Raw genomic sequence first — 24235 nt, forward strand, 5'->3', positions numbered from 1 at the left:
AAAAGTTGAAGCATTAATTAAGCAAAATGAAATTATCTGCAATAGTATCTCGTAAACATTATATCCCGGTACAGACAACGTAAAATGTCTGCGAAATAAGTAACATATCTTAAAATTATATGATTACAAACTTGTAAGTCTCAAGACTGTGTAATAATATTGGAGAAAATTAAATGTAAGTAAAATTGTGCGATCTGAAATATCCTTTCTTAGATTAGAAAAAGTTCTAAATAATTCAAAGGATTACAACGAAATTATAATATCGGACTTTGTCAGATTGAGCCTAACCATAGCTGTTCATTAAGAAGTTGGTCGTATATAACTATAGCTGTACATTATCGGCTCCAATCATCAGTCAGTCGAGTCGAGTCGAGACAGTCAAACCAAACATCGTCGTAATGTCGGGAAAGTACTTGTTTCTATTGTTTATTTATCTGCATTCCTGAACAAAACCCTGCATCATGTCATGACAAAAACTATCTCTCAGTTTTAGCCGATTATCGATTACATTCGGCAGTCGCGCCCGAGAATAAAAATGAAACTTGTCGTATCTCCTTCCAAAGTATTTGTTAAAATGTGATTGTTGCTCGCTTTTGGCTTAGTGCCACGGGATTAATGGGTGTTTTAACAGAAATAGGTGCAATGAGGTGCGTGATGGTAGTGCTGGCAGTGTGGTGGGGCTGTGCGGCGGGCTGCCCGTCGCTGTGCTCGTGCCGCGGGGCGGCACGGGCGGACGGCGAAGCGCCGCCGACGCCCGGTGAGCCGCTGCGGCTGCGCTGCGGCGGCCCGCCGGCGCTCATCTCCGAGCTGAAGGAGGTCGACTTCACGGACGTCACTGGCTCCGTCGTCAGCTTGTAAGTCACCATTTATCCAAGAAAACTTCCAACCAAATCATACTTTTAAATGAGAGCTCTATACGTTGGGTATGAAAAACCAAAACATAATTGTCAGATCTTATCAGTAAATGTTTTAAAGATGTAGGTGAGGACTCAATTCAAGTGTATCTATATGCTGCCATTCATCCAGGTTCTCTTATTTGTCCTAGTTTGTTGTACGCCAGAGGAAATATCCAGGCTGAGTTTTAAAGGCACACAGACAATTTTGTAACTAAAGTCAACAACCGATTTTGATTTTGAAAATTTTAATGGTTCTTGGAGAAAAATATGTTAACTATTACTACAGAATAAATAATAGTACTAGGTACAGAAGACTCACTCTCTAACAAAACGCGTCTGTTACGATCAGGACAGATATGGCCGCTAGGCGGCGACAGCGCCACGCATGGCTTATGGCTAGCCACCAAAATTGGTGTGGAACGGATGTACTTTTAGTAGGGATGTACCTACTAGTCGGGAAAGCCGACTATCCGGCCACATTTGTAGTCGGCGACTAGTCGGCAAAAATGGCCGATTAGTCGGCACTTTATTAGTGAAAGAAAAACAGAAAAAAAAAGAAATCAACAGTCAATATTTACCATATGTTTTATGTCTATTTTACCAAAATACCTATTAAGGGTGCATACGAAAACTTTTGTTCATACATATAATTGACCGTTTGATCGTTATCGTATATTGGTGGGCTGGTGTTTTCCTCTACAGGTCGATCTCAACTGATTCTCGTGTAATTTCATGGCCAAGTTCTATAGTTAAATGATTTTATTATTATTCATTTTTTTTTTAAATGGTGGAGCCAAGGGGAACTGTTAATGTTGTTGCAAAATTTATGAGATTTATAAACAGGGCACGTTGCTCGTAAAGACGCTGACCACAGGGATAGGTTCTTAACTGGCGACTACGTACGGGAAATAGAGCCTTGGAAATACCTCCTACAAGTTGTACTGACGGTCTGCTCAGGATCGCAAAATAAAAGAAAGACAGAAATTGAACGAGGATTCTTGTGATAGGTCTTTGAACCTGTAGAAAACACCTTTTAGCCAAGCTAATATGATGAATAGCGCAACCAAAGGAGCAAAATTATTGTTTTTCACCTGAACGTCCTGAACTTATACGAAACTAATGATCTGGCCGACTAGCCGACTAGTCGGCCGACTAATCGGCCATTCGAGCACCGATTAGTCGGCTAGTCGGCCAAATCAATAGTCGGTACATCACTAACTTTTAGCTACCTGTTGCAAAGTGACGAAATCGCAGAGTGAGCCACGCCTGCTATTACTACAGTTTTTGAACTAGCTGTTTGGTAACTTAGACAATGGCAGCCCTGAATATGTCTAGAATGCCACATTTGACTATGTTGCGCTAAGTTGCTTCTTTTCCATTTGGTATTTTATGTTGTAGACTCACCCAATAATGATGTAATGTGTGTTCCAGGAACATGTCGGGCAATGCCATCAACACTCTGTCACGAGACCTGCACCTGCCTAATCTGCAGAAACTGTAAGTTTATCGCGTTTCTGTCTAGTAATGCAGTAGACTTGCTACAGCTGAAAGGGGATGGTGTATTATTTTGGGTCTATCAAGGGCCAAGACAAGTCAAAGGGCACCTTGAGTTGTTACACACATATAGTCATATAAAACAAAAGTACAATGATGACTAGATGTTTAATTTATTTATTTTTCTCTTTTTTGTGTGTCAATAAAATATAAATTGCAACCATTTTATTATATTTTTATATGAACCTCAATACCGCCTAATGATGTAGCAACCACATGATTTGATTAGAATATGTTGTGTTTGTGCAGAGACCTGAGTCGTAACCAGATCAGCCTGATAGAGTCGGACGCGTTCTACAACATCACGGCCGTGACGCGGCTGGACCTGTCGCACAACCAGATCAGCTCCGTCACTCGAGAGATGTTCAAGGGGCTCGTCAACCTGGAGCGGCTCTACCTCAACCACAACCTGCTCACCACCCTCGCGCCCGGCACCTTCCACCATCTCATCGCCTTGAAGCAGCTGTAACTATTTGTTTTAATTATTGTTTATGTTTAATTTACTGAAGGCTAAAGTTGTTCCATACAAGAAAATTTCCAAAAAGTGAATCAACGAAAAATCTATACAACCTACGAACCTGCTCACAAAATTTCTCAAATTTAGTTGAGAAATATGGCCTGAAGAGGAGAACCACTGGACACAGCATTTTTGTTCAGGCTCAAATGGGAGACACATAACATATGTAGGTAGATAGACACGTTCAGGTTCACTCCGGTCAATTGTAAAATGAAATGTATTTGTGGTCTTCAAACGATTTCTAATTACAATTAGCAATAAGAGTCCTAATTGAGAACAGTCAGTTAATTTACGATACAAGTGCGAAAAATAGGAAATTCGCAACAAGTGCCGAATTTTAAAACACAACCGAAGGGAGTTATGAAATGAAGAATAATTGATTACACACGTTTCTAATATATTTGTATTTTGGAATTTATGAATATTTATTTTGGTTCTTTATCATTTTGCTCATGTTCGATTGTCGCACAGAGACATAACGGAGAACCGGCTGGTGTGCGACTGCGCGCTGGTGTGGGTGGGCGAGTGGGTGCGCAACACCAGCGTGCGCCTGCAGGGCGGCCCCAAGTGCGCCTCCCCCGAGGCGCTGGCCGGCCGCCAGCTCCGCAAGCTGCGCATCTTCCTGGACCTGGCGGCCTGCGGGGCGCCGCCGCCCTCCGCGCTGGTCACGCGGCCGGACAGAGACCAGCTAGTGTTCGAGGGCGACGCGCTCACGTTAACGTGTAGCGCACCGTTCGCATCGGCGCTACATAAATACGAGCTGAGGTGGCATCATCCGTCGCTGGAGACCTGCGACGTCAACGTCACCAGTACGGACGTTTTAGAGGAGGGCGCCGCGGAGACGACCGCCTTCTTCCCGAACGTGACGACCCACCACGCCGGGGACTGGACGTGCGTGTACGTCGACGACGGCCGAGGACGCCACAACGGGACTATCAGAGTGACGGTGCTATCTAATGCGACTCGTTATTGTGCCACTAACGTGAGCGTGGACAATAAGGGGTTGTACTCGTGGCCGCAAGTTTTACTGAACCATACGGCGGAAGTCCCGTGCCGCGCCGGCGCGGGTGTCGCGACGCGGACCTGCGGGGCCGAGGGTGTGTGGTTGAACGCTAACACGTCTCAGTGCGCGTACATCAGCAACGTGACCAAGCTGCTCCAACAGTTTGCGTTACTAGACTTGGGTCTGGTGCAGTACTCGGCGGTGAACGCGACGGAGCGGCTGGCGGCGCTGATCCGCGAGAACACGTACCCGCTGGCGCTGGTGGACGACCCGGACGACGTCATGTTCGTGGCTCGCGCCGTCAACAACTACATGCACTACGTCGACGACGAGCCTGAGCTGGGTAAGTTGAATATGCAATTCTGTGAGTAGTACTCGTAGCTGTCAAACCTAAGTGAAGCCAAACTGACAAGATACACATTTAAACAAACTTCTGGGGATTCAAAAGATTTTTATTTGATTATTAATTGTCCCTGGTTAAGGTGGTTCGACTAGGTTAATCAAAGCTTAACCCTCGCTAGATGGCGCCACTTTCGCAAAATTTCAGGTTTTATATTTTTGTGGAATGGTCTTGGTATTTGTATACTTAAAAGTATGAGTAGCGCACTCTTTAAGGAAATATTGAACTATTAAAATAAACATTGAATACTTCATTGTGCAAAAACCACCCTTTAAGGTCGACGGAGTGTTGCTGTCACGCTTTTTCCTACTATTACTCACATATGGTTTCCGTGATCCTTGTAGTAGACAATTTCACACAACGTAAGTATGCTGCAATAGCGTTGCGGTATGTTCGTGGAAATACGTGCAAGAGGATTGGGGTTCAAGACTGGTGCGAGTAGGTATAATTTCTTTTCGTCCTTTTTGTGTACCTTTAAACGAGCAATTATTATATATATATTTATTTATATATTTGGGTGATATCGGAAACGGCTCTAACGATTTCGATGAAATTTGCTATAAGGGGTTTGATCTCTTAAATAGCTAGGTCTGATCTGTGAGAAAACGCGCATTTTTGAATTTTTATGTTTTCTGAGCTTTGGTCGGTCTCCCAGATATTCAATCTCTTCTTCCTCGCATGGGGTCCGCTTGGCAACTAATCCCAGAATTGGCGTGGGCACTAGTTTTTACGAAAGCGACTGCCCTGGCCTTCCAACATCATCATCATCATCATTTTAGCCTATAATATACGTCCCACTGCTGGGCACAGGCCTCCTCTCATGCGCGAGAGGGCTTGGGCTATAGTCCCCACGCTAGCCCAATGCGGATTGGGGACTGCCTTCCAACCCAGAGAGTAAACTAGGCCTTATTGGGATTAGTCGGGTTTCCTCACATTGTTTTATTTCACCGAGAAGCGACTGGTAAATAGTCAAATTATATTTCGTACAAAAGTTCCGAAAAATCATTGGTTGGAACCCACGACCTGGGGTTAGAACCCACGACCTCCACATTGCAAGTCGCACGCTCTTTCCGCTAGGCCACCAGCGCCTCCCCCAGATATTCAGTATTATGTATTATCTAAATTACTTTATCAACGTTTTCTAAAAACAAATTCAATACCTGATTTTCACAGATTATGATCTTTTTGGGTTCTTCCAACTCAGAATCAGTAGCTTATTCTTGTTGAATCCTGATGCTAATATAAAAACTATGTCCCAAATATTTGTATAGAAGTTGTAGTTTCCGCTACGTCACGCAGGCTGGGAAACATTTTCGATACTAAAACCTGACGTGATGGAACCGACATTTTATAGAAATAGATATAGAAATAGAAATAGTTTATTCGTGGCATAAAGAACACAGGTCCACAAAAATGAAAAAAATAAAAAAAAACTTACACTTAACATTGCAACACATAATTATCATTACATAACAGAATAAGTAAATAAAATAGCCACGAAATGGTCCCGACTCAGCATGGTGTTAGCCTTGATGGGCCAACGCTGGTCTTCCGTCGGGGCCATGGACGAGTGAATCACGAAAACGGAAAGTACACAACATTTAAATAATGAACAGTGGCAATAAAACAAACGAATTGACAATAAATAAATAAATAAAAGGATATCTTTTTATCCTAGGATGGAGAATACTGACGATTCTTGGTAGAATGAGCCCAAGGAAGTCCAGGTTTGTAAGTGTCAGGTATCAGTTTTTTTTTAAAGCGCTAATAGTTAGTTCTACAAGTAAAGCAATCCCTTACTCCCCACCCTCTAATAAAGTAGTAGGTAATTGTAAAATAAAATCAAAACATTTATTTTTATTTTTTTTTATTTTGAATTCAAGTACAGAACATTTTTTCATATTTGTTATCCGTAGTAGTCCCTGTACCTGAAAGAAATATAATATCATGAATCATGATAGGAAAAAATCTCTGATGTAATAGGAAGAAAGATGATGCAACAATATGGATTCTAATAAAGTTATAATCTAGTTATTATTTATTTACCTGGTTAGTAACTAGTAATATTTATACATTAATGTTTTATTGCAGTGAGGATGTCCTGATTGTAAAAATCAAAGAGATTAGGTAGAGTATAATTTCTAATTATCTTTGTAAAAATTAAACGAATACGCTTAGCCCATACCTAATCAATCGATTTTTGAAAATAAGAAAAAAATTATAAAAATAAAACAATACGAAATATAGGTGTAAAAAAATACAAAAAGTTATGTCCCAGCGTACAATGACTGGGGATCGAACCGGTAACCTTCCGTTTGTAAGCAAAAAAGCGACTGTTTGCAACGCGCCATAATAGTTCTTAGCTAAGCTGACGAACTTTGGGCAGGGGGGTGTCACTACGCAGTTTAGGTACATTTGGCCGGCGGCCTCCCGGGCAGGGCAGGCGTATGGCAGCGGGCTGCCGCTCGACCGCACGATAGTCGTGTCACGTGGCGCTCGCGCAAAAAAAATTCACGGTTCGTGCGCGGTTATAAGTTTCAATTTTGTTGCAGGCGGCGAGTATAGGTATAATTTTATACCTAAATCTGACTTTTGTGAGGGAGTGAATTTTCTGTACGGTAGTACTATAAGTTATTCTGTGCTTTGGGTACTTATTCTCGCTACGGTCAATTAAGTAGCTGTCAATGTCAAGTATAGCTGGTTTGTTACTGCACACCGTTGTATGGGGACCTTGCACTTTGAGACTATGCGCTGAAACTTGGCACAGTTGATTCTTAGCTGGTCTTGAGCAGATACAGACCGGGAGCCGTCGAGAGCCACCTCTCATTTAGTGGGGGGGGGGGGAAAGTTCGACGCTGCCGCGCTTCACTTGGAGCAACATTTCTCTAAAACTATACCTATTAGGGCATGTAATATATCATTTTCGGATAAATTAAGGATGGGGAATCTAGTTTTGGAACAAAAACAATGCACTTTCTAACAAAAAAAAAAACATAAAGTAGAAAAGACTAAAAAACGTATTTTTGATTTTTACAAAACTGTTGATAAATGGGAGATAAAAAAATAATATTAAGCGTGGGTCAGAGTGATCTCAATACAAAATATTATGAATGTGGGAAAGTTACTTATAATTTGTTCTACAATCGTTTATTTTTCTTGTTTTTCGTAAATAACTCGTAAACGGTAGCCCACAGCAAAAAATTATCTTTTACGTAAATAATCTGTTTCAGATTTCTTATAAAATAAATACTACTGTTTTTCGCTACCATCAATATTAAAAAAAATATTGAAGGGAGAAAATAAATACTTAGGTCCCCTTTTTTAGTCATTCGTAAATAACTCGTAAACGATGGCCAATAGCAAAAAAAAATTGGTAATTATGAAAAAATCCAAGATACGTTTTTTTGTCTTTTCTACTTTATGTTTTATTTTTGTTAGAAATTGCATTGTTTTGGTTCCCAAAAAAAACTAAATGAGACGTGGCTCTTGAGGTCTCCCGGTCTGTATCTGCTCATGACCAGCTAAGAATCAACTGTGCCAAGTTTCAGCGCATAGTCACAAAGTGCAAGGTGTCGTGCACTAACAAACTAGCTAGTATCACTGTCAACAAAAATGGACCAAACATGACGGCACTGAAAATACGCGCTGTAGTCGGCCTGGCAACGTCGGAAATGGAATGGCAACGTCGGAATGTATCTATCTGTACACGACATTTGTGACACACACATACGTAAAATTGATGAAAAATTAACCATGATTTTTGCATGATTTCTGTATGAAACAAAGATTTTTTATTAATTTAGCGCAAACGAATACTCGAAAGTAGATAAATGCGAAATAAAATATGTAGTAATTATGTGTAGTTTCTTTAATGATCACTAATTGAATTTTGTATGAAAATCGAACCACCTTAATGTTCAGTACATTTCGTACCTACTGACGGCTTCCTTATATCACGAAATGAAATGAAATTTATTATTAAATAACACATCGTTATAAGTCAGTAGGTATACAATAGTATTTAAGTATAAGTAGTGCATAGGTTATCATAATTGCATATTCTTGCATATTATTAAATTAGTATATTATATTCTATATAGTTAAGTACATATTATTAAATCATTAAAGGTAATTGGAAAAATTCATTGTAGTCATAAAATAGCTCTTGCAAGAGCCACTTTTTAACCTAACCTTGAACGCCGCGGTAGAAGCTGCATCTCTGGATATTGTCAGGCAAGCGGTTGTAAACAGCGGGTCCTAAATAATAAATATATTTTTCTGTCTTCGCGAGTCTATGTTTTTCGGCGACTAGTCTGTTGTGGTGTTTGTTGCTGCGGAGATTATAGTTAGTATTGGTACCCTTTCGCTCAAACGATTCGAGGTTCGTTCGTCTAAATACCGCTGCCTGGTTTATAATAAGCAAGGCAGGGGTAAGATCTTGAGGTCACGAAAAAGGGGTCGTGCCGGAGCATCCGCAGGCGTGCCGGCCATCGCGCGGACCGCACGCTTTTGCATTACGAACGCACGGTTCCAGTTGGAGGCGCGCGCCCATAGTTCAACACCGTAGGTAAGGAGTGAGTGCACTGTTGCGAAATAGCACTCCCGCACTGCGTCTCCTCCCGCTGTTTGTGCCAGGCGCCATAGCGCGAAGCACGCGCGTCCCAACCTACCGCAGAGTCCGTCTATGTGCGGCTCCCACGTTAGCGCGTCATCAAGCTGGAAACCAAGAAGGCGCGTGCAAGACAGGTGCTGTATAGGTCTACGAACTGAGAGTTACGCAACGACATCCATCGCCATGCAACTTAAATCGCCTTGATCTCGTTTCGTTGGCCGCACTTTAAATAAAGTTAAGTTAGTTAAGACAAACGCCACTAAGTATTAGTGCCTTCCTCAAAGTATCCTTCCATGGCAATAACCTTTTCTCTGATTTTATTTACTAAGTAGTGTGCACGTGTTCAGGTTCTGCGCTACTGGACGTGATCAGCGCCGTGATGAACGTAACACCTTCAGTAATGGCCGCCGCCGAGGACAAATATGGCGCTTGCACGGAGCTCGTACGAGCGGCGGAACAGCTCGCGCCCAGACACAACAACAAGCAGAAGGTACCTACCTAGTATTTGACGTCTGTCACTCACAACAGCAATACTACGTAAAATGTCTTGCACATCGAAATCACAAAGGAAAACAACTGCACTGCGAACGTTTACGTTCTACGTCTTTTTAGGGTTCCGTATCAAGGGGTAAAAACGGGACCCTATTACTAAGACTCCGCTGTCCGTCCGTCCGTCCGTCTGTCTCACGAACCGTGATGTATTTCTGTTGCCGAATGCAGTAATGCAGAATAAAATAAAGATTTAAGTGGGGCTCCCATACAACAAATGTGGTTTTTGACCGAAGTTAAGCACCGTCGGGCGGGGTCAGTACTTGGATGGGTAACCGTTTTTATAGATAACTAGACGGGCCCGCAGCTCCGCTCGCGTAAATGAAATAAAGAGTTTGTCTTATGTTTAGTTAAATACCGATATTATTATGTATTGAACCCTGCTAGGGTTTATAACTTTGATAGGGACTTCCTATTTGTAACCGATATTTGGATAAAAAATGATGTGATTTGATAAAAGGCAAGGTTGTATTTTTTCATCTACGTAGGTATTTATTTAAAACTTGTTTCAACATAAAATTATGGGGTTGCTTTTGAATTACGCATTATAGGGAGGGGGGAGGGAGTAGGAACCACTGTATTTCTTTTTTGACAGCGAGTTGGGTGTGTTGTGAACGCAAGATACCTAACACTCCTCCTCGCTTCGCTATTCGTCGTACCTAACGGTGACTCTGGCACTGTATTTTGTTCCGTCACTTCCGTCACAACGTAATTTCAAACACTTATAAAAAAAAAACTACGCGTCTCCTAGGCACGAATCGGGTGTCGTTTGAAAGGGGTGTCCAACCCCTATAAAATGCCACCCTTCTCCCCGCCCCTCCCTATAATGCGTGATTCAAATGCTAACCCAAAATTATTATTTATTTTTATAAGCCCAATTGCAAAAACGTTCATTAGATTAATTTCCGCCTTAAGACGAATATGTACGACCACCGCCCATAAAGCGCATTTTCATACAAACGTAAATAGTCCCCATTTCCCTGTCTGGATATTGACATTACTTACGACGGCTACGGTGACGCAACGACCGAAAATGAGTCCTGTACGGTTACCATCAGTTTGTCACTGACATAAACGCCGTCGAGAACGTAATTTACTTTCTATCCATCCCGTTTGCACTAATATGCGAGTGCGAGCGAGATGTATAGAAAGTAAATTACGTTCTCGACGGCGTTTATGTCAGTGACAAACTTATGGTAACCGTACTGGCTTCCGACACCAGATCACGCCATGTTTCCCGGTCTTGCGATAGCTCTCGCCAGTCGCCATGGCCGAGGTTGAGCAGATCTTGAGCAACCCTTGAGCTCCAAAATATCTGAGCATGCACTTTAACTACATTATAATTTACATTGTTCAGATATTTGTGAATACCTCGTCCGTTCCGATATATCTGATGGGGACTGTTCAGCAAGAAGAAAAAATCCTACCTGGTCGAGTCGTATCGTATTACGCGAGAAAACAGTTCCCGAATTGGTTATATCTGTCATTAAAGTATAATTATCACACACACACATTATTACGGGCACCATCCCTTGAACTGATATTTTTGGCCCATCTCGGCAGCCCGTTCCCCGGACGAATGGCAATGTTTGCCGACGCCGTGAAAGCCAATCTGAATAATATAACTCAAAAAGAAATTTAAAACAATAACACACAAATTATTAACACGATAATCATACGATAATACTAATTTGATTGATGTCATATATGTATGGCATAAGTCACTCGTATGGGCATAGACTATGATTGAGGTTGGCGGCACTTTTTATTTTACTTCGTGTAATAAAACGCCGCAATAACTGTATACCAACATGACAAACATATACATTTGGTATGTCTGTAGCACCACATCAAATAATTTTGTCTGTACCAACACCGAAACGAAACTAACCGAGAGTTGCCGGAAATAGCCGATCACCGTAAAATGAAGATTGTTATGAAAATTTCTTTTACTTATTTTAAATTAAATACGCATCGAAAGCGATAGTTTTTATGCTCTAGTTCTATTCTCATATTTAGATAATAGATTTAAACAGTTTTTTCTTATCATACGTGCGTCGTATTCGAGATACGTGTCAAAAACTTTTTTTAGAAGTTTGTAAGGCGCCATCTCGCTTCTTCGCTCGGTTTTTATCCCGTTCTGGTTTTTCAATTTTATATATATGATGGTACGGAACCCTTCGTGTGCGAGTCCGACTCGCACATGGCCGGTTTTATACTTTGCTAATGCCACAGAATAAATAATAGTACTAGGTACAGAAGACTCACTCTCTAACAAAACGCGTCTGTTACGATCAGGACAGGTATGGCCGCTAGGTGGCGACAGCGCCACGCGCGGCTTATGGCTAGTCACCAAAATTGGTGTCGAACGGATGTACTTTTAGCTACCTGTAGCAAAGCGACGAAATCGCGGAGTGAGCTACGCCTGCTAATGGCCAATGGTTCGTGACAGATCATTTCTCATGAAGCTACGCCTTTGGCATGACATGTGTCACGTAAACGAATGTTGCGTCCCCGATACAGCCTATCCAGTTTATGTCGTTTCGAAGCAAAAAGTCCCACTTTGTCACTTGCCATCAGGACGCTTTGACAGGTTATTCATATAAAGATACAAGCAAATCTCGCCCTTATGGTATGCGACAAAGGGGGACCTTTTATTTTATTCAATTTTATTCACAAATAAGCTTACAGTCTTATCAAGGGTATCTGGTACAGGACCATTGTAGACGAACCACCGCGCATACCTTGGTTTGCCTCTCGAAACCTCAACAGAAAATAAATAGTTATCTGCTTTCGATCCCGAACTTACCACATCCCACTCAACAAATTTAATTTCATAATGAAAAAAAGAGACGATCCAAACTGTACACGATGTGAGAGAGAGGAGGACCTCCTTCACTTAGTTCTCGAGTGTAAAATCAACGAACAATCTAGGTTGGATTTCTTAAAAGAAACTCGGTGCTCTGCGGGGGATCTCCTCTTCTTCTTCCATCAAATCTTAAGCTCAGGGTTTATTACCGAATATAGTGGTAGATTTTTAAGTTTCATTATACAGTCATTGGACCTTAGATCTGAATATTATAAGAATACTCCTTAAGTAGTAACCCCAATTGTTTTAAGTAACACCTAAAGTTTAAGTTACAATGTTATTATTTTTAAGCCGACTTAATCATAAGATGTATGGCTTATAAAATAAATAAGATTTAAAAAAAAAAGCTTACAGTTTTATGACCAATGAACCAAGGCGCTTGTAAGTAATGTTTAATTTTATACAGTACCTATGCTATGTTACACTTACACTATAAAAATTACATGTCAACGTTACAAAAACAGAAACAAATTCAATTAAGTATCTAAATAGTATGTCAATAAAGCAAATAAATATTAATTAGTCAATTAAATTCAAAAATCCATTAAAACATGCCTTTAATAATTTGGTAAGACGCATGATAAAAAATGTCAACGTCAGGTAACCGCAGAGACATATCAATTATTAACAGAGCGCTAGCTCTTGCAGAGGGAGCGTTTGCCGCCCGCGCGTGCGCCTCACGTGCGCGGGCACGCGACCAGGCGCCGGCGCCGTCGCGGAGCCACCGCCCCCCACCCTCCCCCGCCGAGACGATCTTTCCTTAACACTATGTAATCTTTAGAGAATAGCTCTGCATCCTCACCGAACTCGTAAGGAATGCCTCGGTTAGGGCTACGACGTTGTATGAGCCCAGAAGCATGTTAGTATGGAAGACATCAGTTTTCGACCTTAATCCGCGTAAGTTCTGTTAGTAAGTAGATCTAGATGCTAATACTCTGCGTCGATTTTTGACTAAACTCCGACACATTTTATTTTTATTTCAGTGACACCAATTAGGGGTCTGACTGTACCGGTTTAAAAGTCACAAAACTGATAATTTTTCTGAAAAAAAAAAAAACTTTTTAAGGCCTGCCAGACTCACGACGGTAATTTTTTATGATATATTTTGACAGAGCAACCTGGCGGTGGAGAGCTTCCCCGTGCGCGCGGGGTTCGGCGGCGCGACGTGCGCCTGGTACAGCGCGGCCGCGGGCTCGCCTCCGCGCCTGCACTGCACCACCACCAACCGCACCGTCGCGAGGATGCTCACCTTCCACGACGCGCTCATCCACGCCAGCGTTCAGGTTTGTTCGTTTTCAATATACGATCTATAGTGGGGGCTTTAATTTATTCCAAGGATTGAGGTGAAAGATACAGTTTCCGTTTGAGTTCAGATCCCCGCGTCGCTGCAGTTCGCGTTGGCGCGCGGCTCGGCGCCGTCGCTGGTGGTGTCCGTGTTCCTCGACGCGGCGCTGTTCCCGCTGCTGCCCGAGGACGAGCCCAGCGACGAGCACCGGGCCAAGGACTACTACGGGCGCAGCACCAAGCGCCAGGACATGAACATGGAGATCACCTCGCCCGTCGTCTCCGTGCAGCTGCGTGAGTACCGTACAAATATTTCCCCGTAGGTAATAAATACATGCAGCGCAGTGGGTAAACGAATGGTCCATTTGCAGGGAACGGAAGCTTGTCGAGCTCCCTGATCGAGCCGGTGATCTTCACGCTGCGCGCGGCGGGCTGCGGGGCGGCCGCCCGGTGCGCCGTGTGGGACCCCGCCACCAAGCGATGGCAGCACAACTCGACCGGTGAGTCCGCCCGCTAATATACGCTTAGCCCTTCCAACGCCACGCCTATCTCGTGCGGGTGCGTGATAGGAAACCTTGTCGGAATGCACGTAGGGTGTTATGACTGATATGTGATATCGGGCCGGAGCCGCCCGCGGTCGCGTCCACGTCTCTGGCGGTCAAACGGTTAAATACAGAGTTTAGTAAGAGCGTTTTCACATTGTCCGATCCGATACTGGATGTAGGATCTACATCCGCGTAGTTAGGCCGCAGGGGCGCGCTCGGGCGCCGTCTTTACCGGTCACGCACACTACAACAAGCATTATGCCTACACATACGCACACAAACAAATATTATCGGTCCGACAGCTGACGGGGGGCTTCGACATGGCTGAATTTATCGGAAGCGCCTTTCCGATATCGAATGTCGGAAGGCGCCTATGGCAAAAACAGCTGCAGGAGAGTGCCATCGGCATTAAGTCCGCCTTTTTGCGTTATTTGTCGGTTTTTAGTAATAATGATTTATTTAAATGCATAAATAAATACAGAGAAACACATATTATATCGGATCGGACCATGTGAAAACGCTCTAAGAGTCGCTCGTTAGTACAACATAGGCGGGTCAATTTTCAAATAGGCATTTTTTGCTGTCCCACGGCTAAAACTAGAAGTCCATAGGACTAAAAGCCCGGGTAAATATATTTTCATTCAATGTATTATAAGCTTTAAAAATAATGTACAACTGAACCTTAAATATTATTTGTTTCTGACAAAATCGCATTTGAAGTTCCAAAAACGGCAAGATTTGCCGCTGTTTCGCGTGTCTCAGTGGCGGCATAGCGCAATAAAAAAAATCATAACTTTGGATGTAGGCAACGTATTATGAATAACTTTTTATTTTTATAAAAAGCATTTGTTAGAGAATTGTTTTTCGATAAATTAATGCGTTATTTAATAAAACAAAGGAAGCCTTTTTATCGTTGTCCCGCGCGGCACTTGTTTTGTTATGACTTAAAGATACCCCCCAAAATCTTCTTTGTCTATGGAATAACGGTTAGATTAAATTTACGACGCAATAGTGCGGTTAGTTGGGCGTCGATTGCCATCTAGTGTGGACGCGGAAACAGTTTAATTTATATAAAAACAGGTAAGAATCTCTTTCGATGTATTTTGGTACGACTACAATGACATTTGTATGGGCGCGTAATATGTTGGTACACAGTCAAAATAAAAATGTGTATTTGATAATAATAGTTGCAAATATAGAGTTCAAATATATAGTAAAATAAATAAGTGAATCGGTTGTATCGTGTAGGAAATTTTGCTAAAAAATATTATTGGCGACATTTGTATGGCGACATTTATACGGCTGTTTTGACCGTACAAATGTCGATTGTGGCATACAAATGTCGACATAGTGCCATACAAATGTCGAAAAGGTGCCATACAAATGTAGCTAGGGTCTTACAAATGCCATCAAAATAATAAATAGTGGCATATAAATTTTGATACTGCCATACAACGTCGAAAAAATGCCATATACCTACATGTCAAAAGCGCCTTACAAATAGCTAAATACAAATGTCGAACTTTAAACGTCCATATCTTCTTAACTATAAAAAGTAGAGTGGTGCCTCGTACAGTATATTTTTTGTCGTTAAGAACTCTTCCTAAAACGATGATTATAAATCAGATTTTCCAAAAATTTTAAAATTGCCATATAATGTCGAAGAAACACCCACTTAACCCAGTAATGGTATTGTGGACGCGCAGAATGCTCGGTGCTGCACGTGTCGGGCTGCACTCGGGTGGTGTCGCTGGCGGCGCCGGGCGTGGTGGCGCTGCTGGCGCGCGCCGAGCGCGGGTACTGGGGCGCGCGCACGGCGGGCGCGCGCTGGAAGGTGTCGCACCCCGCCGTCTACGTGGGCTCGCTCGTGCTCACCGGCTGCCTCGCCGCCGCCGCCACCACCTACCTCGCCGCCTTCCCCGCGCTGCTCATGCCGCGCCGCGCCAAGCACGCGCTGCTCAACACCTGGCTCGCGCAGGCCGCGCTCTGCTTCCTCTACACGCTCGGCATCTACCAGACCGAGGACGTGCGCCTCTGCCGCGCGCTCGGCCTGCTCATACACTACCTGTCGTTGTGCTGCCTGCTCTGGATGTGCGTGTCGGCGCACGTCATGTACAAGTGGGTGACGCGCCGCGACCGCCCGCCGCCGGACGACCCGCCGGACGCGCCGGTCCGGAAGCCGGTCCTCGGCCTGTACCTGTCCGGCTGGGGCATCGCGCTGATCGTCTGCGGGATATCCGGCGCGGTCAACTTGAAGGACTACGCGGGGTACGCGCAGTGTTTCCTGAGCACGGCGGCCGCTCTGACCGCTCTGCTCGTCCCGGGAGGTATCCTCCTCCTATTCCTCAGTGCTCTGTTCCTGCTGATCAGGTGTACCATTCGCGATGTAAACGTCCAACTGTCCGAGGGCACGCAGGCGACGGAGCACGTGGATCTAGAGTTGTGGGAGCCGCAGCCGGAGTCGGAGCGACGGAGTATCAAATCTGGGGCGGAGTCCGAGACGGAGGACACGGAGCACACTCCTATAGTACAACTACGTGCCCAGGCTATAGTCCTTGGCCTGCATTTAGCCGCCTGGGGCAGCGGAGCGGTTGCCGTATACAGACCTTTACCCGCCTACCTTCCGTACCAAGAAGACATTTGTAGCATAGTCTACGCCATCTGTGCGACGGTGTTGGGCACCTTTACGTTGTTTTTCTACGGCATAGCGCGGAGCGACGTGCGCGCGCAGTGGTCCATGATGCACTGCTACTTGCAGAAGAGCAAACAGTGCTGTAGGAAACGAAGTGTCTTTGATTCAAATCGGCAAAACTTGCCGCCAAGCGCGCCGCCCGTCCCTCTGACGATCCCTAATGACAACCGGTCAAGATCCGGCAGCAGAAGTTCCAACAGGACCAATTCCAAGACTAATAACAGCGCAATTTATAAAGCGGGCGCCGAGCTCAACGGCCAGACTCTGCAGAAAGACGTGTTAAAGAACACGAACGGAAAATCTCCGAACATTAATTTGGTCGTGCTGCACCGGCAGCAGTACCGCTCCAACAACTCCATGCTGACGTGCCCCGACACGGCCAGCGTCGGCCCCGAGGCCTTCTACAACCCCAACCAGATGAATGTCGCCAAGAAGTTCTTCAAGAAGCAGCGGCAGAACATGAAGCGGAACTGCCTCGAGTTGCCGATCAGACGAGACTTCGACAACGACTCCCACGTTTCCCTCCCGCTGCCCACGAGGGAGGCCTACGGCGTCGCCAACATCATCAACTCGGGCTCCAAGGTCAACAACACCAACATACACGTCGAGCGACCGAACGGGATAAAGGAGCCGCGACACGCCAACAACCCGAACCTGCTCGACGAGGACGCCGACTACAAGAGCTACTCCACCGACCGCAAGTCGTGGGCCGACACCGACAAGGTCATGAACATCTACACCAACGTGCCCGAGACGCGCGTGCCCACCCACCACGTGGTCAGCAGGGAAGCACCGGACACGCGCACGGTCTCGCAACAGTGCAGCCTCGAGTACAGCTCCGCGAGCGAGCTGGCGCCGCACTCCGCCTCCGACCACACGCTCGACACCACGCCCACCGAGCTCACCGAGCCGCCCGAGCCCAGCGCCGCCGCCGAGACCACCGACACCGACTCCTTCGGCCTCTACGTCGACTACCGCCGCGCCGAGGAGCCCGTCGACAAGTCCCTCCAGGACATCTCCGAGGAGTGCACCATGAACAGCGACGACGCCAACCGAACCGGCACTCCGCACAACCTAGAGGAACGAGACTCCAGCGAGTCGGACAACCTCCTCCCGAACCTCGAGGCCCCGAAGGAGTTCAAGACGTACGACTTCGAGACGTGCAGCACGAACGCGAGCTCGCACGGCGAGAACGAGAGCGACATCTACTGCCCCAACTACCAGGTGTCGGAGGTGAGCATCCGCAGTCACGGCCTGTACGCACCCTCGCCCTCCTCCATGTGCCCCGGCGCCGGCGACATCAGCTTCAGCGCCGAGGACGTCTCCCACGCCGAGACCCAGTACGTCAACTTCGACCCCGGCTGGCGGAACAAGTCACCCGCTAACGTCGAAGCGTCGAGCTGTCCGGAGGTGGGCCGGGAGAGCCCCGCGTCGTTCGTGAGCGACCTGGACGAGTTGTACACGCAGATAACGGCCAGACGGGAGGGCGTGGCGCCGGACGCGCTGGACATGACGGCGCACAGCGACGTCACCCTGCGGCCGGACAGCGACTCGGTGAGCGACGCCGACTCCAACGCGCGCACCGGCACGCTCAAGGGCACGCTGGTGTGATAACCGCCGGCTTTCAAGGTTCAAGTGACCGCAGACTGATTTTGTATTTGACGCCCGCGGGCTTCTAAACTCTCTAAGTCCTCATTCGTGTTATATATCGTCGATGACCGACTGATTCCCGTATTTGACTATGGAGAGTAACCGAACGAATACGAGATTTTCTTAATTATGACCGACGCAATGTTTTAATTGTTCTAATACGTAATTTTTATAACGTCGTATTTCATTTTATTTGTATTTCGTATAGCTGTGAATATGACAAACGTGGACTGAAAATAAATTTTATTTAATCAATGGTTCAATTCAACCTTTGGGCTGACTGACATGATACCACGTACAGAACTATCGTGTCTACGATCTACACAATAGATATTAGAATATCTTGATCAAACGCTGACATTATGACGGTTAGCTCAGGAGTGATGAATTAACTGATGTACTACTTATTGCAAAAAGAGCTAATTTAAATAGTGCCATTAATATAAGTTTGTATAATGTTAGGCTAAGTTGTACATTTGTAATTGTAAATTAATTTATTGCTATGATTACTAGCGAGTGTCGCGACATATCCGCGAGTGGAACCCTGCGCTTGTTTGAATACAAAATAAATGAAGTACCAACAACAGCATTCAATATAGATGTTGCTACACTACCTATAATATAAACAAGCAACTCCTTCCACTCGAGGGCAAATCGCGCCAGAGCCCACACTATGACGTTGACGATGTTTTTTTACTAAGCGTATTATATGTGCCAAACGACTTATTGGAATGTTAACCTTCTAACCTAACCTAAAAGATGAATCTTCCACGTTAGGCGGCGAGAATAGCGGCAATTCTCGCCGCGGACTGCCGCATGTTACCGACGCTCGGCCACAAGTAAAGTGGGTTTATTACATAGGTAGTAGATTTTGTACGCGTTATACTTGTGATGAACAGTTCGGAGACTTTGGACCTAAACTACGAGTAGCTCTGGGTTGTTTCAGAGATATTAAAATATTATTTTGTGTAAGTTTCCCATCAGTATTTATCACTATTCAAACAATCCAAGCTGTTTGAAAAACACTATAGTCGGATGAAAAGATTTAAAAAAAAATAACAATATTCAAAGAACTAGGGCCATTGCTTAGCGGCTGCTTTTGCTTTCGTGATTGTTTGTGTCCTGTCGTTGTCGTCCTATAATACATACCCAGGTACAAACAACCACTTGCTTCTGTCCGAGCCGGCTTCAACTATCCTATAAATTGGACTGAATGTGTATCCCGCCTTGCTTCTCTCTAGTCTACCTATTGGCATTTGTATACAAATATGTAGCGTTATACATACCTACCTACCTACACGAAACTGTAATACATTAGGTTGGATATTGTTTCATGATAAAGCATTACCTACACTACACTTCGTAAATGTAAGAAAGTTAGTGGAAGTATTGTGCAGCTGAAGTGTGCCTCAAATCGATGTTGTACTTAGGGCCTAAAATTATGTTGGCGTTTAACTGCAGCCAGCGAGGTATACCTAGCTACGTCGCTTCAACGACTCTTTACGCGAATAAAACCGCTTTTGACGCCTCTTATTAGAAAAGCATTTTTACAAGGAATTTGTCAGATACACGAGTTGTATAATTTTTGTAATTGAAAAGTAAAAAAGGCGGCATTTGTCCCTTGTAACTTCTATTGCGTCGAAAGTTTTTACTCGAATGTACCGCGCAGTGCCGCTTCGCATTCAGTATTGTTTAAGTACATAAGTGTAAATATGGCAAGATCTCGTTTTTGTAAGTACATATGTTATAATATAAGGTCGTGAATGCCGTGGAAGGTATATGTCGCTGGCTGCGTCTTGTAGAGGTTTAACAGGTCGAGCTCTGTCGGCGCGCGAGGCCGACGGTTGTGCATGAACTTGTGAATGTTGCACATGTCGCCGATGGACACATTTACTTGCCATAATAAATAAAGCCTACAATTGCCTATTGTATGGATCTCAGAACTGACTGCGTAGTTTTATATTATGGAGAAACGCTATTTTTTAACTAGTTAAATAAATTTACATGTATGAATGTACACTTTATACACTCAGCCGAAGAATTTGCTAAGCGGGCGAGGTGTTCAAAATAATCTGAACACAAGTTTATTATTAAGCAAGTAAGAATGTAGGAACAGTGCACTGACCAGATGGCGGATTGTTTTACCATCTCACCCGCTTAGTTGCTTTTGCTGCCATCTGTGTTGCTTCGGTTTGATAATGTTATACTTACTACATAGTTTACTATAAGGTCTGGGGCGCGGACAGAGTTTACATCATTTCCAAAACTATTGACATTTTGTGAATATATTATAGTAGAAGAGCCGGCCGCAAAATTTTTAACCGACTTGATACCACGATGAAATGCACAATGGTTTCCCAGAAAAGTTATGCTAAGTCCGAATTCGATACTCTGCCACGGCGGAACTTGCCGAAAGTACGAAAAAGAAGGCCACTTCCGGTGCGAAAAAAGGGGCTGATTTAACCCATCTGATACCGAGATAGTAGTTATGGCAGCAGTTAGAAATTTACATGTAGACACAGAAAAGCGAAGTCTGCCACTATTTTTTTTGCCGGAAGTGCTTGGCAGACGCTCTCAAAGGTGACCATCGGGACCCCTAAATTAACCCATCTGATACCACCATGAAACCAATGCCAGTCGGTAGGTATGAACTCTCATGTCAGGAATATATAAGTCTGCCAAGGCTTTTCCTGCCGAAACACCATGGCAGACGAGATTATGTAAGCAAGGTCGCCATCGGTTACCCTACACTAACCCATCTGATACCACCATGAAACCAATTCCATTCGGTAGGTATGAACCCCCATTTTAGGAATATATAAGTCTGCCAAGGTTTTTCCTGCCGAAACACCTTGGCAGACGAGATTATAAGCAAGATGACCATCGGTTACCGTACACTAACCCATCTGATACCGCCATGAAACCAATTCCAATCGGTAGGTATGAGCCCTCATTTCATGAATATATAAGTCTGCCAAGGCCTTTCCTGCCAAAACTCCTTGACAGACGAGATTATGTAAGCAACATCCGCATCCGTGGGACCGGTATACGTGATTACTGTAGGCTTATTTATTACTTTATGCTTTTACATATTTGTATATTATTATGTTATTAATGAAATATATTTATAATTTATTAAACCTATACCTAATACATTGGGAATTCATTACCTGCTTACGGCAGTAGTAGGGAGTAGTGGGTGAGTTCTGGCTCACTTAGCCAGGCCAACAGTCCCTCCCCCTTTTTTTCCCTTGTTGAGGCCCTGCAACCTTACCTTGAACCCAACCTAATGTCATCGTAGCTCGAATCTAACCTAATCTTCTCATTTTTATTGCTTTTAGAAAATATTCTAATAACAATTATCTACTTTTGCAAAGTTAAATGTTGAATTCTTTATTTCGCAAAATGGAATTTTAATGTGACTATAATGTATGTGCAATCTACTTAGAAACTGGGTTTAGAAATATAAAAACACACATTTTATATAGGATAATAAGTTTATTCAAGTAATATTCTGAACATATGAGATATAGTAACATCATTACTTATTCTGTGTACAGTGGAGAAAACAAGCAAGTTGACATTTTTCGTTTTAAAATAAAGATAAACTAAACAGTATTTGCCACAAACCGATGTTAAAAAACTTTGCAGTTGTTGGTTGGCATAATACCATCTCTTACAATTTCTCTTCATTAACATTTTATGATACCTTCCTGTTTTTATTTACTTAATTTAATTTTTTACTTTTTATGTGATCGGTACTTCATTTATTTTAGATTTTGGGCTAATATTAGTTTGTTAACCGACTTCCAAATCTCAAAGAAGGAGGTTATCAATTCGGTTGTATGTTTTTTATATTTTTTATTTTTTTTATGTTTGTTACTCTATATCTCCGTCATTCCTGGACCGATTTTGAAAATTAGTTTTTTGATTGTATGTATATGCATACAGATTGGTTCCGTTTTTGTCAAAACCCAGTTCTGATGATGGGATCCATGAGGAATCGAGGGAACTCCTCAAATTTTAAACGCATACATATAGTGATTTTTGGGTTTTTATCATCAAATTAAGCATACACATTCAAAAAAGTGACATTTGATGAAGTGCAACTGCTGATGATGATCAGAACGGAACTCTTCAACGACGCATAGTTCACGTTTGGCGATTTGTCGTCTTCGTTATGTTTGTTAAGCAAGTCAAGTTTTTAAGCCACATTTTTGTCAAGCTCGAGTTCTGATGATGGGATCCATGAGGAATCGAGGGAACTCCTCAAATCTTAAAGGCATGCGTATAGACATTTTTGTATTTTCATCAGAAAATCAAGGATTTTCATTAAAAACTGGCGCATTTGATGAAGTGGAACTGCTGATTATGACCAGAACAGAACTCTTCAACCACGCATAGTTCACGTTTGGCGATTTTTCCTCTTCGATATGTTTGTTAAGCAAGTCAAGTTTTAAAGCCACATTTTTGTCAAGCTCGAGTTCTAATGATGGGATCCATAAGGAATCGAGGGAACTCCTCAAATATTAAAGGCATAAGTATAGATTTTTTTTGTATTTTCATCATAAAATCAAGCATTTACATTAAAAACTGTCGCATTTGATGAAGTGGAACTGCTGATGATGACCAGAACAAAACTCTTCAACGACGCATAGTACACGTTTGGTGATTTCTAATTTCGATTTTGACTTGGACTGCGACCCGGACTCGGACCCAGAACCGGACTCATACCCGGATCCGGTTTGGACCCGGACTCGGACCCGGACTTGGAATCGAACTCGGACCCGGACTCGGACACGGACTCGGACTAGGACCCGGACTCGGACTCGGACCCGGACTCGGAACCGGACTCGGAACCGGACTCGGACTCGGACCCGGACACGGACTCGGACACGGATTCGGACCCGGACTCGGACTCAGACTCGGACCCGGACTCGGACCCGGACCTTGACCCGGAAAACCACTATAATATATATTATATTATAATTATTATTATCACACGTAAATTTGTTCACGAAGAAACCGAGTACCGACTCTTCATGCCATTATATTTTTAATTTGCTGTTATTCTCTACAAATCGACACTAAAAGTATCAAAATATCAAAATATGGAGTTCCGTTTGAGAAAGAAGCAAAACAATTTTGTCTTTGACAGTAATTGAATTATTGTGTGATTTTGAAAGCTAGACAATTCAAGATTTATATTTTTACTCACAAAGACAACACAGAAATTCAATCTCAAATGTAAACCTTCGAACAATTTCCATACATTGACGACATCACTCAAAATTCTTCTTCAAGTCAGATGCCCGCTGGGGCTGCACCGGAGCACACGTATAAAAATGACAGCTTGATTTGACATTAAATCATATACGCACACGAGAAAGTATACCAGTAGATGAATTGTATTTCAAAAAATAGGGTACATAAATATCAGCTCGCGTCTCCTTTAAATTTGATTTGCTGTTATTTACGGGTCATAATGGTTGAAAACCTCAGTAAACTATCTTAAAACAATACGATTACAGTCGAATTTAAGTATTATGTTCCTTCAAATCAAAACTCGCTTAAAATGAAAAAAGTTTAAAGACTCATCCTTTACTGATTGGGATTAATTTTCATTTTGCGTCATTTTAAAAACGTATTTGACTTCTGTACGTC

At 43.5% G+C, this 24235-nt stretch overlaps 1 protein-coding gene across 1 annotated transcript; it reads left to right on the plus strand.

Moving 5' to 3' along the window:
• Positions 1 to 373: 373 nt before the first annotated feature.
• On the plus strand, positions 374 to 20678 carry LOC134794074 (adhesion G protein-coupled receptor A3). Its single transcript, XM_063765760.1, has 9 exons — positions 374 to 854; positions 2328 to 2393; positions 2700 to 2915; positions 3439 to 4313; positions 9330 to 9472; positions 13513 to 13683; positions 13774 to 13978; positions 14056 to 14184; positions 15936 to 20678. Exons 1-9 carry the CDS (start codon positions 616 to 618, stop codon positions 18530 to 18532), a joined length of 4641 nt encoding a protein of 1546 aa, XP_063621830.1. The 5' UTR covers positions 374 to 615; the 3' UTR covers positions 18533 to 20678.
• Positions 20679 to 24235: the final 3557 nt, after the last annotated feature.

This window comes from Cydia splendana, chromosome 10, assembly GCF_910591565.1.
Source record: "Cydia splendana chromosome 10, ilCydSple1.2, whole genome shotgun sequence".
Lineage (NCBI taxonomy): Eukaryota > Metazoa > Arthropoda > Insecta > Lepidoptera > Tortricidae > Cydia > Cydia splendana.